We start from the raw sequence: 13,549 nt of genomic DNA, 5'->3' as shown, positions 1-13,549 counted from the left end.
TCCTTCTTTCAGCACATGCAGGATTGTTTTTATACTAAATGAAGTCATTCTTACTTTTCCTTGTTTGTAACAGCAGTTACCTAAAGTATCAAGCAAGCAACAAGCTGGCCAGTTGCCAGTCTTCTATTCATGGGCATCTTGGCATGAAGAAAGGCAGAAAGACAGACTGTTTGAGTTTAATTTTCTCTATATATCTTTCCCTACTTATTTCACTTTGCTCTGTATTCCACACAAATCCAGCTGTTCCCTTCATCCACTGGTTCTGCCATGCTGAAACAGCTCACAGTTTTCTATCCATCAAGGTTTTTCCTTGAATTCTTTTGGAAAGCTTCCTCCAAAGCGTTTAAGCACTACTGCCGCTGTTCCATATTGTACTTGCCTTTTGCCAGTTACCTTCTCCTTCTTATCTCTGCAAATCATTTTCCTCCCTCTTCATCCTTATCTTGTCTTTTTCTGGATTTGAAGGCTGTGGAATGAAGAACAAAACAGAAGAAGTAAAATGAGGAAACTTGCTAATAAAACCCCATGATAGTGTTGCCTTAGGGTCACCATAAATTCAAAATGACTTGAAGGCACACAAAAACAATTACAACAAGCTTCCATTAGCAGTTGTAACATATAAACCAGCACTAGCCCTCCCATATTTTATTTTATTTTATTTTTGGATTTCCGTGCCCAGAAGACCCAGTCAGTATGACCAATTGTTATGGCTGTTATATCCCAAAGCATATGTGGGGAAGCAAAAGGGCCCAAATGCTCATATAAACTCATGTTAAAATGACTCAATAGACTATTTTCCAATGAAACCAAGCCAAGGGTTGGCAATAGTGGCATGGCTGGGGTCCATTCTTATATTTTTTTTTTTTTTAAAAATTAAATATTAGTTATTTGTTCTATATCCCACCTTCCTCTCAAAATGGGATTCAAGGAACTTAATAATGTAGATTAAAACAAAAATGGTAAAAACAATACAAAATATGAAAGTTTAAAAGACATGAAATAATGACTCCAGTTAAAATATTACTTAAACAGTAACACATAAAATGCTTACTACACATCACAAACAACACGCCCAAAGCACATCATTTTACCTCAGTCAGTTAAAGGCTCAAATGTTAGTCAAATAGAAAGGTCTTTGCTTGCTGGTGAAAAGAGGCCAGAGAAAGGGAACAACTGAGGTTGCAAATGCATTGCAGAAATAATGGCTTGGGTCCAACATAGCTGAGGGAATGCCTCCTCCCCTGTAATCCTTCCCGCACTCTCAGGTCCTCTGGGATGAATCTATTGCAGTCAGAGAGAACTAGACTAGTAACCACTTCCCAGAGGACATTTTCCATTGCCGCTCCAAAACTCTGGAATGATTTACAGGATGATATCTGCCAAAAAACATCTTAAGGTGCCTTCAAGAAGGCAATAAAAATGGATCTTTTCCAGCGAGCCTTCCCAAATTGACTTCCAATTTTTCCACTTACCTAATGGTTCCCATTGGATTGAATGATCTTGATTCATTTTATTGACCGTCAGTTGGGAATTGTTTTATAGGGTGGGAGGGAGATTGGGAACTTGAAATGTAATATGTCTTTTAACTATTGTTTCCATATTGTTGTTGTTTTTTACTTGATTTTATTGTTTTTGATATCTTGTTACCTGCCTCGATCCAATACAGGGAGAGGCGGGATATAAATAAATTATTATTATTATTATTATTATTATTATTATTATTATTATTTAGTTTGGCACTGCTTTAACTGTGGAATCCTGGGATTTGTAGTTTTTTGAGATATAGAGCTCTGGTGTCACAACGAATGTTGAACCCAAGGATTCCACAGGATGGAGCCATGCTAGTTAAAGTGTTGTCTAACTGCTTTATTTCTGCAGTGCAAATGCAGCCATGGCCTCCCTTGGGAAGAAGTTTTATAGTCTAGGATTTCCAGAAGGAATCCAGACAGATTTCTCCCATGTCTTCACCAGATAAGCCTGTAAGTGGTAGAACAGAGGGAAAGCTCTCCCTTGAAGATCGTAGTACTCAGGCAGGGAGAGGTACACACTGTCAGATAGTCTGGATTTAAGTCAGACAGTGTTTTATTGATCATGACCAGAGCTTTGAGTTCTCCCTGGAAATGAACTGGTAGCCACTGAAGCTTTTAAAGCAAAGGTCACACCCTAGCTAGCCAACAGCTTGAAAGCCACAATGTTTAATTTTCATAAGTGACAATGTTATACATTTGTATTTTACCATATCAGTTTTTGACCCAATCCTCTTCTATTTGTTTATTTAACTTTATATCTTATTGAAGTTTATATTTTCTTTTACTTCAGTATCTCAGCATCCCTGCAGTTAATTCATTATAGTTCATAAAAAAATAATTCCTTGCAAATTAAAACCTCACTAGCATCAACTTTAAAAAAATGTTTATAAATTATTTTAGTTAATTTTAATGAGAGGTAGGCCAATAGAAATAACCTCCTTAAAATGCAAACTAGGTGGAATAAAAACATTATGGCTTCAATTTACACAAGTACATCCATTCATTAAGAACTTACACAGAAAAGAGAGAGCACCTAGGTTCCTTACAAATTTGCATTTAGTGCATTACCTTCACAAAAGATCAGGTGCTGAAGATATAAGGGAAGTAACATTTGGTAATATCCAAGGTACAAAACATGTATGAGAACTGGAATTATAAAAAACCTTCATTGAATCTCAGTGGGGAAGAATTTGTTAATCTCCTGCTCCATCTATCAACCTCAGTACAATATATGAAAAGTATATTAAAACTGATATGAGGTAAAGGTAGTAAAGTATTCCCCTTTGACAAGGTTGTCAAGTCATGCACGACTGTAGGGGGTGGTGCTCATCTCCATTACTAAGTCAAAGAGGCAGCATTGTCAAAGATGTGGCCAGCATGACTGCACATAATGCTGTTTGCCTTTCCATCCAAGTGATACTTATTTATCTACTTGCCTTTGCATGCTTTCAAACTGCTAGGTTTGCAGAAGCTGGAAGTAGTGATGGGAGCTCACCCCCATCATGCAACACTTGTGCCTTGAACTGCCAACCTATTGATCTTGCAATCAACAGAGTCAGAATCTTAACCATATGAGTCATCACATCACAAACTAAGTGATATTACCAGCCAGTTAAACTAAATAAAATTAATAAGTCATTCTCTTTCCCTTTGTGTTCATTCCAACCCCATTCTTATATCTGTCAAGCCCCAGAATGGGCTGCTGATGCTCCTTATGAAGAGGAGGGAGGATGGGAGAATGCAATCCAGACGATGGAGAAGTGGCTGGCTTGTGGTGCAAGAGGAAGGAAAAGAGCAACACACATTCATTTCTTCCCTCTCATGAGCCCAGACCACCTGTCTCTTCCTCTTCTGAATTGTTTCCCCACTTATGAGCAGCAGAAACAGCAGCCCTTCCCAGAGCCTGATATCTAACAAGGTGAGAGAAAAACATTCTAAGCCTGTTTAATGTAGAGTCTCAGCTATTATCTTCTAATTACTGAAGAGGTTCTAAAGTTCCAAGAATTTCCATATGTGGTTGGATTGCCCCTTGGCAAAAGAAGTTTTGTCACCCTCAAAAACACCAGAATGACCCAAGCTGTCTCTAGAGGGTGTGGATTCTACCTCATTTGAAGATTTCCTGGAGCCCCCCTGGGGGTAAAGACAAAGTTTTGTCAAAACATTTTGCAGAAAAATACCCTTTATGGGTCCAGAAAGCCCCCAAAATATGTCCCCACATCCCCTAGAGGACATTTGGGGGCAATTTCCCCTCTGGGGGAGCAGTGGGTGTATGGACCTACATGGTCTTCTCAATGGTAATGTGTCCCATCAACCTTCCATTATTGCCCATCTCTGTTCTAAAACAACAATAGACAATTTTGAAAATTCCATTGGCCTTTCTCACCCATCCTTGGATGTCACCAGTCAGGACTCACCTATTTATTGTTTCAAAATTAAGTGACTGGAAAGACACTTCCAGGTTTTTAAAAGGCTGTGTCCGTGGCTACAAAAGACTACAGAGAAGTCCTTGGAATGACCAAGTGTGACCTTCTGAAGGCCAACATGACTATTTAATGCTGATTTTTTTTCCCAATAGCAGTTGTATCAGTTGTTCTTTGGGCTGGAGACTGCACTAGGGGCATTAGAAAGCTAAATGCACCACAGTTTGCCCATCTTTGAAATAAATGGAAGATGAGCTTGTTATGTAGTCCAGAGGATTAAAGCAAAATCTTATTCAAACAAGCATCCTTTTTTTATTATTTTGTGTTGTAATTTATAATTTCCTAGAATGCAGTGCAGTCCTCCTTGGAGTGTCTATTCACAGCATAAAACTGTCAAATTTCCATTATGCCTAAGGTGAAAAATTAATGAACCGTTCAGTTCAGTTATTTCAAAACTAATCCAATTCTATTAGCAATGTAGTTGAAAGTCAAGGAAGTGGTATGTACGATTACAGTTCAGTGCTGGAGTCAAACTTCTTTTTCTAAGGAAAAGAAAAAAAGGAAGGTTGCAAGATCATTAAAATGTTGTTTTGGGGTATAATGGGAAGGATTTAAAAGGTGATTTAAAAATAAGCTGTTGAAAAGTTATACATCTTCTCAGTCTGGATGAAACATGTTTGGCTTTATTCATCACTGACAAAGCATGAATTCTTCATACAGTAACTTAGTAAAGTATACTAAGTTTGCTGTCATTTCAGCAGATGTAGGTTACAGATGAAAAAGCAAATCTTACAGGGTCTATATTAAACATTTCTAGGGGCAAACTATGCCAAGTAGAATCCTTGCTTTGGAGGTTCATTTATCCTAACCATTCAATTTGTCACATTCCCTTGAAGAGTGAACAATGTGGAAAATTTCAGCAACCTCTCTCACCAGCTTTAGATTTATTGTGCCAGAATCTTAATCATATGTTCAAAACTTTGTAGTTCAAACACAGAGGTCTAGACAAAAAGGTTTTATAATTGTCACTTACTGAATTGATCTTCCCTGTTTCACCCTCCCCACTTTCCTTCAAGATGGAAGCTATCAACAGAACCGAACAAACCTCACTTCTCTATTAGTCCAGCCTATTTCAGTGATGTTGGCCAGAAAGCTGCTCTCCTCCCCAGAGAAAGACAGTGAAAATGAAGCTTGCCAGCCTTTGGAATTGCCTGCTTCAGGTAAAACCTTCCTCTCTCATACACTCTCTTCCTCAGGATGATGAGCCTATTTAAATGGTTAATAATCTTTAAGCCCTCCAAATTCATTTTGCATAATTGCCTGTAATTGGGGTACTTTGAACAATTGCAGGTATATTCTTTTGGCAGCACTTTAAGAAGGGGTGAGGCAAAAGTGTATCAATTACACTCTGAAGAGGTTGGGGATATTGGGTGAGGGGAGAGAGAGAGCAGACAAAGCTGTGAAGAGCCACAGATGAGAAGAGCAATTTTAATTTTAAAAAATGTTTCATATAGCAGGGTTTCTTTTTTAAAGAAAAATCTCACATAGCTGTCAAGTCATAGCTCATTCATTGTTGCATCTGCCAAGGTTCAACTGATGGAAGTTAGATATCAGGAGTGCCTAAATCTCTTACTACAAGGCATTAAAGTCTAATTCATGTTATTGACTGAAGAATCCCTTCAAGTCACCCAAAAGAAGTTTCTGTAGCTGCAGTGCAGTTTGTTAGGACTTGTTGGACATCACAGAACACCAGGGAAGCAATTCAGATACTGGAGGCATCTTAAAGCAGTAGCTTTTCTTGAGTCTCCCTCTTCCTTCCAGCATACCTATGTCAACTTCAAAACAAATATTTGAGTTTGTAATGACCATGCAAGAACTAGATAAATTTATTCTAGATAAAAACAAAATAGGAATAGTAAAAGAATTCCCATACCTAAGATCAAACATTGAGAGTGGAGACTGTAGTCTAAGAAATCAGAAGACTAAAATTGGGAAGGGCAGCTATGAAAAAAACTAGATAAGATCCTGAGGTGCAATGACATGACATTAAATACTAAAGTTAAGACTATCCAAGAAAATTATATTCCCCATCACCATGTACAGATGTGAGAGCTGGACAGTGAAGAAGGCAGATAGAAGGAAAATCAACTCTTGTGAGATGTGGTGCTCGAGAAGAGTACTGAGAGGCCATTCAGACTACTTTTTACCCCAGATCAGGACCCAGATTAACCACGGGAAGTTCATATTGGCCCCGATCCTTTCACAAGTGAAAATGAGGCTTTCACACCCGTTCAGGGGCAAATGCCCCTTGGTATGGGTCTTTTGGAAAGTGGAGTAAAAGCTGTATCTTTTTTTAAAAAATGGGTCCGGCGAATATGAACTTGTCCCCAATCATGATTGGGGCAAGTTCAGTGGAGGGATTTAGGTCAGAGGGAGGGCAGAGGGCAGAACATGCCTCCCCTTCATCGGGGTGAAGGAGGAGGAGGAGGATGAAGGAAGGAGCCGGGGAAAAGAATGGGGCCAGCATCAGAAGGAGGAGGAGGAGAAGGAAGGAGCAGGACAAAGGGTCAAGTTCAGGGTAGGTCAGAGAGAGGGCACAGAACAGAACAAGCCTCCCTCTTGCACCAGGCAGCTTTCTCTCTCTATTTTTTATTTTGACAGACTACGCGCATGCTTTTTACTATAGGGTGATATGTATAGATAGAATGTGTGTCTGCTTGTACTACTTTCCCTTTCATTTGCTTGCTCCCAGCACGGCACTTTGCAAGAGGCTTTTTTTCTAAATTATTTTTTATATGCGAATGCTACAATGAGAATGTTAAAAATGTTTCTCTTTCAATTTGGCAAATTGATACAGAATGCTTTTGCTACTGTATGTGTCTGTAAGGCATTCTGGGGTGGCTGAAGGAAAGCAAGAGGATGCAGGGATGGCATTTGGGGTGATGAATTATTATTATTATTATTATTATTATTATTGTACGTGTAAGAGGCATTCTGGGGTCGCAAGGAGGGAGGATGCAGAGATGGCATTAGATTGCATTTGGGGGTTGAAAATGGAGGCAGAGGAAGATCCATAATCTGTCGTGACCTAAATACATACAACACACACACACACACCTAGAGGGTTTTAAATTTGACAAAATATGTGCACTCTGCCACCAATTTTTTTTAAAAAAGGAGGGGAGGAAGCGCCCATCCGGTTGGCCAGTTGCTGTAGGAAAAGTCACCTTTGACGAAAGCGGAACTGAATTTGAATGACAACACAGGAGCCTTCATTTTAAACCATTACCGCAAATGCGAACTCTCCGCAAAGAGCTGCAATGGAATTCAGGGGTAAATTACCCTGAATAAGGTAAATTGAAGTGGGCACTTGCTTCCAGAGAGATTTGGGGGGGAGGATCCAAATCTGCCCAGTTGTCCGGGACTGCGGCCAGCACTCACAGACACGCTGATAAGAGTGGCTTAGTCAGACAAGTGAAAACAAAACACAGACCTTGCAAGGAGTAAGTGTGAGAGCAGTCCGAGAAGTCAAGCCGAGTTCAGAATTCCAGAAGTCCAAACGTTCTGAGAGTCAAGCCGAAGTCAGGATACCGAGAAACAACGTTGGTCAAACAGTCCGAGGTCAAAACAGCCAAGAGATAACGAAGTCCGGTCCGAGGTCAAGGTAACAAAGAATCCAGATACTAGGAGCTAGTGCTAGCAGCAACCACGCCAAGAGATCATGCAATAAAATCTAGCAACCAGCATTAGTCTCTCTCCCACTTAAGTAAGGGAAACTCTCCCTCGTGCCACCTGAGGCTGGTTGGCTAATTGCCTCTCGGCAATCCTCTGTGATCTGTGCCTGCAAGCACTCTTGGCCCTTCTCTCTTTGTAGGAAGGCACCTGCAGGCAAGCTTCGTCTCCAGAATCACCACTAGGCTGTGGTACCAAAGAAGGCCTCTCTTCAGCACTAGGACCTGGTTGGACCTCCTCCTCTGGGGCTGGAGGATCACAGCTGGGACCTGGCAGGGTAGGAACAGCACCTGGCGTTGCCTCAATCAGCCCTTGCTCTGGCGGAGACTCATCCTCCTCCTCATCCTCCGAGAGCTGATCTTGGCTGGCCATGACACCAGTTGCATCCAGCACGAATGGGCCAGTGGGAATGGGGCCTGAGGATTCCATGGATGGCCAAAAAGGTGAAAAAATGGGTCCTAGTGCTGATTAAGCCCAAATGCTCCCTGAAAGCCAGGATAACTAGATTGAGGTTGTCATACTTTCGACACACCATGACAAAGAAAGATTTATTAGAAAATGGTAGGAAAAGTGGAAAGCAGCAAAAAGAGAGGAAAACCTCAAGCCAGATGGCTAGAGTCAAACAAAGTGATCATGGGCCTAGTGCTGCAGAACCTGAGCAGGGAGGCACAGGACAGGGGTTTTTGGAGATGTCTCACTCACAGTTTGCCATGAGTTGAGGTTGACTGGAGGACAGCTAACAACAGCAGCAGCAGCAGCAAAGTAGGATGTCTGGTCACCTGGTTCCAGCATCCTCTGGTGGTCTTGGAAAGTATCTGCCACAGATAAGGAGGAGACTACTGTGCCCATTCTCAGTTGTTGTTGTGTTCCTTCAAGTAATTTCTGGTTTATGACAATCCTAAACAGAACCTATGCAAAACCTAGACAGGGTTTCTTGGCAAGACTTTTTTGTATGGGGTTTGCCATTGTCTTCCTCCAAGACTGAGATTCTGATCTGCATAGGGTAACCCTGTGAATTTCTGTGGTTGGGCAGGAATTCAAACCTGATATTCTAGAATCCTGAACCAACATTCAAATCACGCCACACTAGCTCTCCCTATTAACGTTATCAGTCTTCTAATGAATCAGTTTTGCTACTCCGAGGAACTAGATTTAAGCCATATCAACCCCATGACTTCCATTTCTTGTTATTTGCCTTCATATCATTTTTTTTACTCATAGTGATCCAAAAGTGAACTTATTTGAGGGTTTTCAGGGGCTGATAGTTGTTTCCATGACCGAGTGGGGAATCAAACCCTCATTTCCAGAGTCATAATCCAATGCACAAACCACTACACTACACTGGCTCCATAGGTCTAACAATAGCATGCCAGAAAAAGATGCCTTTCTAATACTTTCAGCTTACTATCAATTATGTATTCCTGACTACCTTCCCAAACCAGAAAAAAAATAATTACCTAATTTGAACTAAATAGAACACAGCATGATAAACATTCTGTCCTGTGTCAACCATTACTAATCACCTCAATTTCCTTATGCAGGGGTCCTATATTAGTGTTTTGTTCCTGAGCTTTTATTAGGAATCCTTTGTGTCCAAAGTAGATGTTGGAGTAATAGTTTCATGTGTTCAAATGCAAAACTGCCCCAGTAAAAAGAAGAGGTTTGGGGCATCTGATTTTACCAGCAAAAAGAGAAGTATGTTGATGAATATCATAAAATATTTTCCCTGCCTACCCACCCATACATTTACACCTTTTCTCTGGGAATTAGAAACAAAAAGATAAAAATAGTGCATTTACCTGAAAGCAGTTATAGGGGCAATGAACAAATAATACAAAACTAATGTAATGAGTGGGAACTAAGGACCAAAACAGACAGCCCTAAAGGGGCAGCTTGATGCCCCCCTTTGATTGCTGGATTGGAGCCACAGCAATCACACCCTTTGGCCCCAATCTGGAATTTTCCTGGCCAAAAAGAACCGGCAAAATGCTGTTCCTCTTTGCACCAGAAAAAAGGCATCCTTTCCATCACCGCCACAGCTTTTCAAAGCTCCTGCAGCACGCGGCATCTAAACATTGTTGTTGTTAACTGCTTTTGTCAAACCTGACCCTTTGTCTGAGACATCTTCAGGACTCCTGTCCTCCACTGCTCTGCTTAGGTCTTGCAAATTCAGGCTTGTGACATCCCTGATTGAATCTATCCATCAGGCATGCTGTCTTCCTTTCTTTCTGCTACCATCTACATTTTCTCAAATTATCGTCTTTTCCAATGAACAGCTGTAGCCATGCAGGATAGTAGTGGCATCATTAGAGTTGGCATTACTCAGTGAGGTAACTCATGGTGTCACATCCTCCCATACCACACCATACAGAATCATCAGTATTTTTTTTTGTACTAGTTTCATGCATTAATCATAATTCCTGTATATCACTGAATGTAATGGCAATAGTTGTGACATAAACAGCTAGCAAAATTAAAATTGTATTTTTAAAATATCACACATGCAGCCTATTTGTATATTGTTTCATGTGATTAACCAGCTGTATGATTCTTTTGCAAATGGACTGAAGAATCTACTTTGAGTTTTACTTTGAGAACAAAAGAAACTATCCAACCATATGTTTTCATAGGGTTCAGAGAATAAAACAGAATAAACTATATCATTTGTATGGAGGCTATGAGCTGCCACTGCTTGATAATGCATACCATAACCAGCTTTGCTGTTAACTCATTTTCAATGATTCAAAAATTATGTGGAAACTCCATCAGATTAGAGAAACATTGTCCAAAGGATCAAACACTTACATGACAAGAAAGACAGAAAACCAGGTTGCTGTGACAGAGTTTCCCTTCATTCATCAATTATGCCAAAGAAGGCACTGCATTGGAAAGTTTACAGTACATTCAGCATTCTGTCTGCATTCATTAATTCTCAATTAACTTTCTTCATAGACTATTTGATACACTGCTAAGCAAGAATTAATTTTGCAGAGATAACTGCACTGTATTAATAATGTGGTAAGGAATATTTTCCTGTCATGTTGTCCTGCTACACAGATAGTCTCCCTTTTATACAGCACAATATATATTAAAAACATACTTACAATGATTAATGAGAATTCTCATATTATAATTTCTCTTCAGATTTGAGTCAAAATGTGGATTGGATCAATTTCTAAGGTGAAAAAGACACAAAAAGTAATTAAACCAAGCTTTAAATGTATTTCCAATAATGTAGAAGTCTTCAAGGTATCATTATTAATTTTAGTTTTTCATACTAATTGACTGTTACAGAAATTTCAAAAACAAATGTATACACTTTTAATTCAGTAAACTGGCATATTTAATATGCTTATATAACATTATTTAGCTAGCTAGCTATACGAGAGAGAAAGGGAGATAGAAAGAGAGAGAAAATCATTTGTTTGAAAGGAAAAAATGACAGATCCTAAGGATCAGATATAATGTTAGGTTTTGAAAAAATCATAAGCCTGTTGTTTTGTGATTCATATCATTTCTGACTTATTGTGATGCTAAGACAAACATATCACAAGGTTTTCTTGGCAAAATATATTCAGAAAGGGTTTGCCATTGCCTTCATCTGAATGTGAAAGAGTGCGACTTTCCCAGGGTCACCATGGCTAAGCAGGGATTTGAATCTACAAGTCCCAGTCCAACACTCAAAGCACTGTGTTACACTGGCTGTCAGATAGGGTTTTCTTGGCATTTCTGATGAGGTTTGCCATTGCCTTCCTCTTAAACTGAGAGAGGATGACTTGGAATCATAGAATCACAGAGTTGGAATGATATGTGTGTGTTTCTTAATATGCTTGGATTAGAGGTAATATTTTGCACAATATCCTTTTCCAAATTTGTGTTAACACACAACACAATAAACTTCAGAGGGAAAAATAAGGCGGAATACACTTCCTTTCTAGCAACAACTATACGATAGATTATTTGTACAGTATATCATATTTTGTGCATTTTTGTTGGTCAGATAAAGATATCACTGTTTTGTAAATTTGGGGTGTTATTGTACACGGCTATATGGCCAGCATGGCTACTCCTGAATATTGGTTGCATGAAACGCCCACATAGTTTAGCAGTTTTAACTATTTTTGTGCATGCAAGGCATGTAGCAATACACTTGTTCCCATGGTATTTGTTGCCCTCAGTGCTCTCCACCCACCACACATATGCATAGGCTTGGGGAAAAAGTGGCAGGGGAACATAGGTTACATACATTAGTTGTGTAATGACCTGTAGTTTTGAAGCTAAAGGGCTCTGAAAGATGAAACTAAATAGAACTATTAATGATAACAGTAATCCTTTTCTGTTCTTTTAGTCGTGAAGTAGCTTTATGGCTTAGATAAAGTTTAGCGAATATTTCAAGCTGCATTAAGCTAAAGTCTCCCTGTCACTTTCCAGAGCACAGCTAAGAAAGAGATAAAGTTGTCAAGACCTTTAAAGTCTTTCATCGGACATCTAATGTTGGAAAGTGAGATTTGTTGTCAGAACTGTTTAAGGGAAATTAAATTTTACTTCTTCTCCTTACCCCATTGAGAACTCTTTGAGCCTTTTGTTAAGCACAGTAAGCCTTTAAACCCAACTAACTGTCACTGTACAATACATCTATTCATTTTATTATCTGATTCCAGAAGATGACAGTTGCCACTGAAGAGTGCTTTCTTGCATTATTATCCATTTAAAGGTGGAACAACCCATTAAAGGAAACATGTTCCCCCCCCCCCCCCATAATCACTTCTCATTTTCTATTATTTAAGAGGAGAACATTTACCCTCTTTTGGTATCAGGGTATTATATGCTTCCCTGATACAGGTGCACAGTCAGGTGCAGTAGGGGTAGAGGGAAGTATTCAAGAACATGATGTTATATTCTACAACACATTGCCCTAGATTCTGTATGAATGCTTGCAGTGTGTAAATCCATGCCATTATTTTTTCTGCTGGGCTTCCCTTTCCACCATCCACTAATCTAATAACTGTACTACTGTGGCTAGTTGGTGCCCTGTGGAGTCCCAAGAAGGAGACTCCTCCATTCTCCGAGGGAGTATGTTCCACTGACAAACAGCAGTTCTTCCTAATGTTGAGCTGGAATTGCTTTTGCTGTAGATGAATCCATTGTTCCATGTCCTGTTCTCTGGAGCTGCAGAAAACAAGCTTGCTACATCCTCAATATGACATCCCTTCAAATACTTAAACAAGGCTATTGGTCACCTCTTAACCATCTTCTCCAGGCTAAACATACCCATCTTCCTAAGTCTCTTCTCATTTTGGTTGCCCTCCTCTGGACACACTCTAGCTTGTCAATATCCTTTTTGAACTGTGGTGTCCAGAATTGGACACAGTATTCTAGGTGAGGCCTAACCAAAACAGAATAGAGTGGCCATCATGTGCAATTTTGGCATTTTTTCCCCTTGTGTCCATTGTGTTTTGTGTTTCTTTCCTACTCCTTCCTCTTTTCCTTTTCCCTCAGTAGCTTTTTTTTCCTTCTGTATTTGGCACTGGAGGGGCATAGATTTGAAAAACATATTTTCCAGAGATCCTAAAGCTTTCCACATTAATGCTAAAACCCTGCAGATTGTGCAGAGAAACCTAGACTGGTTAGGAAAAGCAAGGACTACCACCCAGTGTCACAAAAAGTGCAGGTATCTCTAGAATAAACATATATACAGGCAGACAGGCCAACAAACCCAGCAGAATAGATTGATTACCACTGTCTAGCCCCATCTAATACATAGCATAACTGGTGTTAAATAGTAAATCTACATGCGAATAAATTCTCTACTAAGGATATTGACTTTCTTACCAGAGTATCATTGCTTGCAGTGAGTCTTATTATTAT

The 13,549-nt window shown here is 39.7% G+C and overlaps 1 protein-coding gene across 1 annotated transcript in view; it reads left to right on the top strand.

The window, feature by feature from the left end:
* NAALADL2 (N-acetylated alpha-linked acidic dipeptidase like 2) overlaps positions 1–13,549 on the top strand; it is a 536,053-nt gene that overhangs the window by 253,319 nt on the left and 269,185 nt on the right. The window contains exon 5 of the mRNA XM_089507579.1: positions 5,026–5,169. Within this exon, the coding sequence (XP_089363705.1) occupies positions 5,026–5,169 (144 nt within the window). The remainder of the gene's footprint in view (positions 1–5,025; positions 5,170–13,549) is intronic.

The sequence above is a fragment of the Sceloporus occidentalis genome, unplaced genomic scaffold (genome assembly GCF_023333645.1).
Source record: "Sceloporus occidentalis isolate IW3139 unplaced genomic scaffold, rSceOcc1.0.p SCAF_2, whole genome shotgun sequence".
NCBI lineage: Eukaryota > Metazoa > Chordata > Lepidosauria > Squamata > Phrynosomatidae > Sceloporus > Sceloporus occidentalis.
The sequence above is the reverse complement of the archived record's forward strand: the minus strand, read 5'-3'. Positions and strand labels throughout refer to the sequence as shown.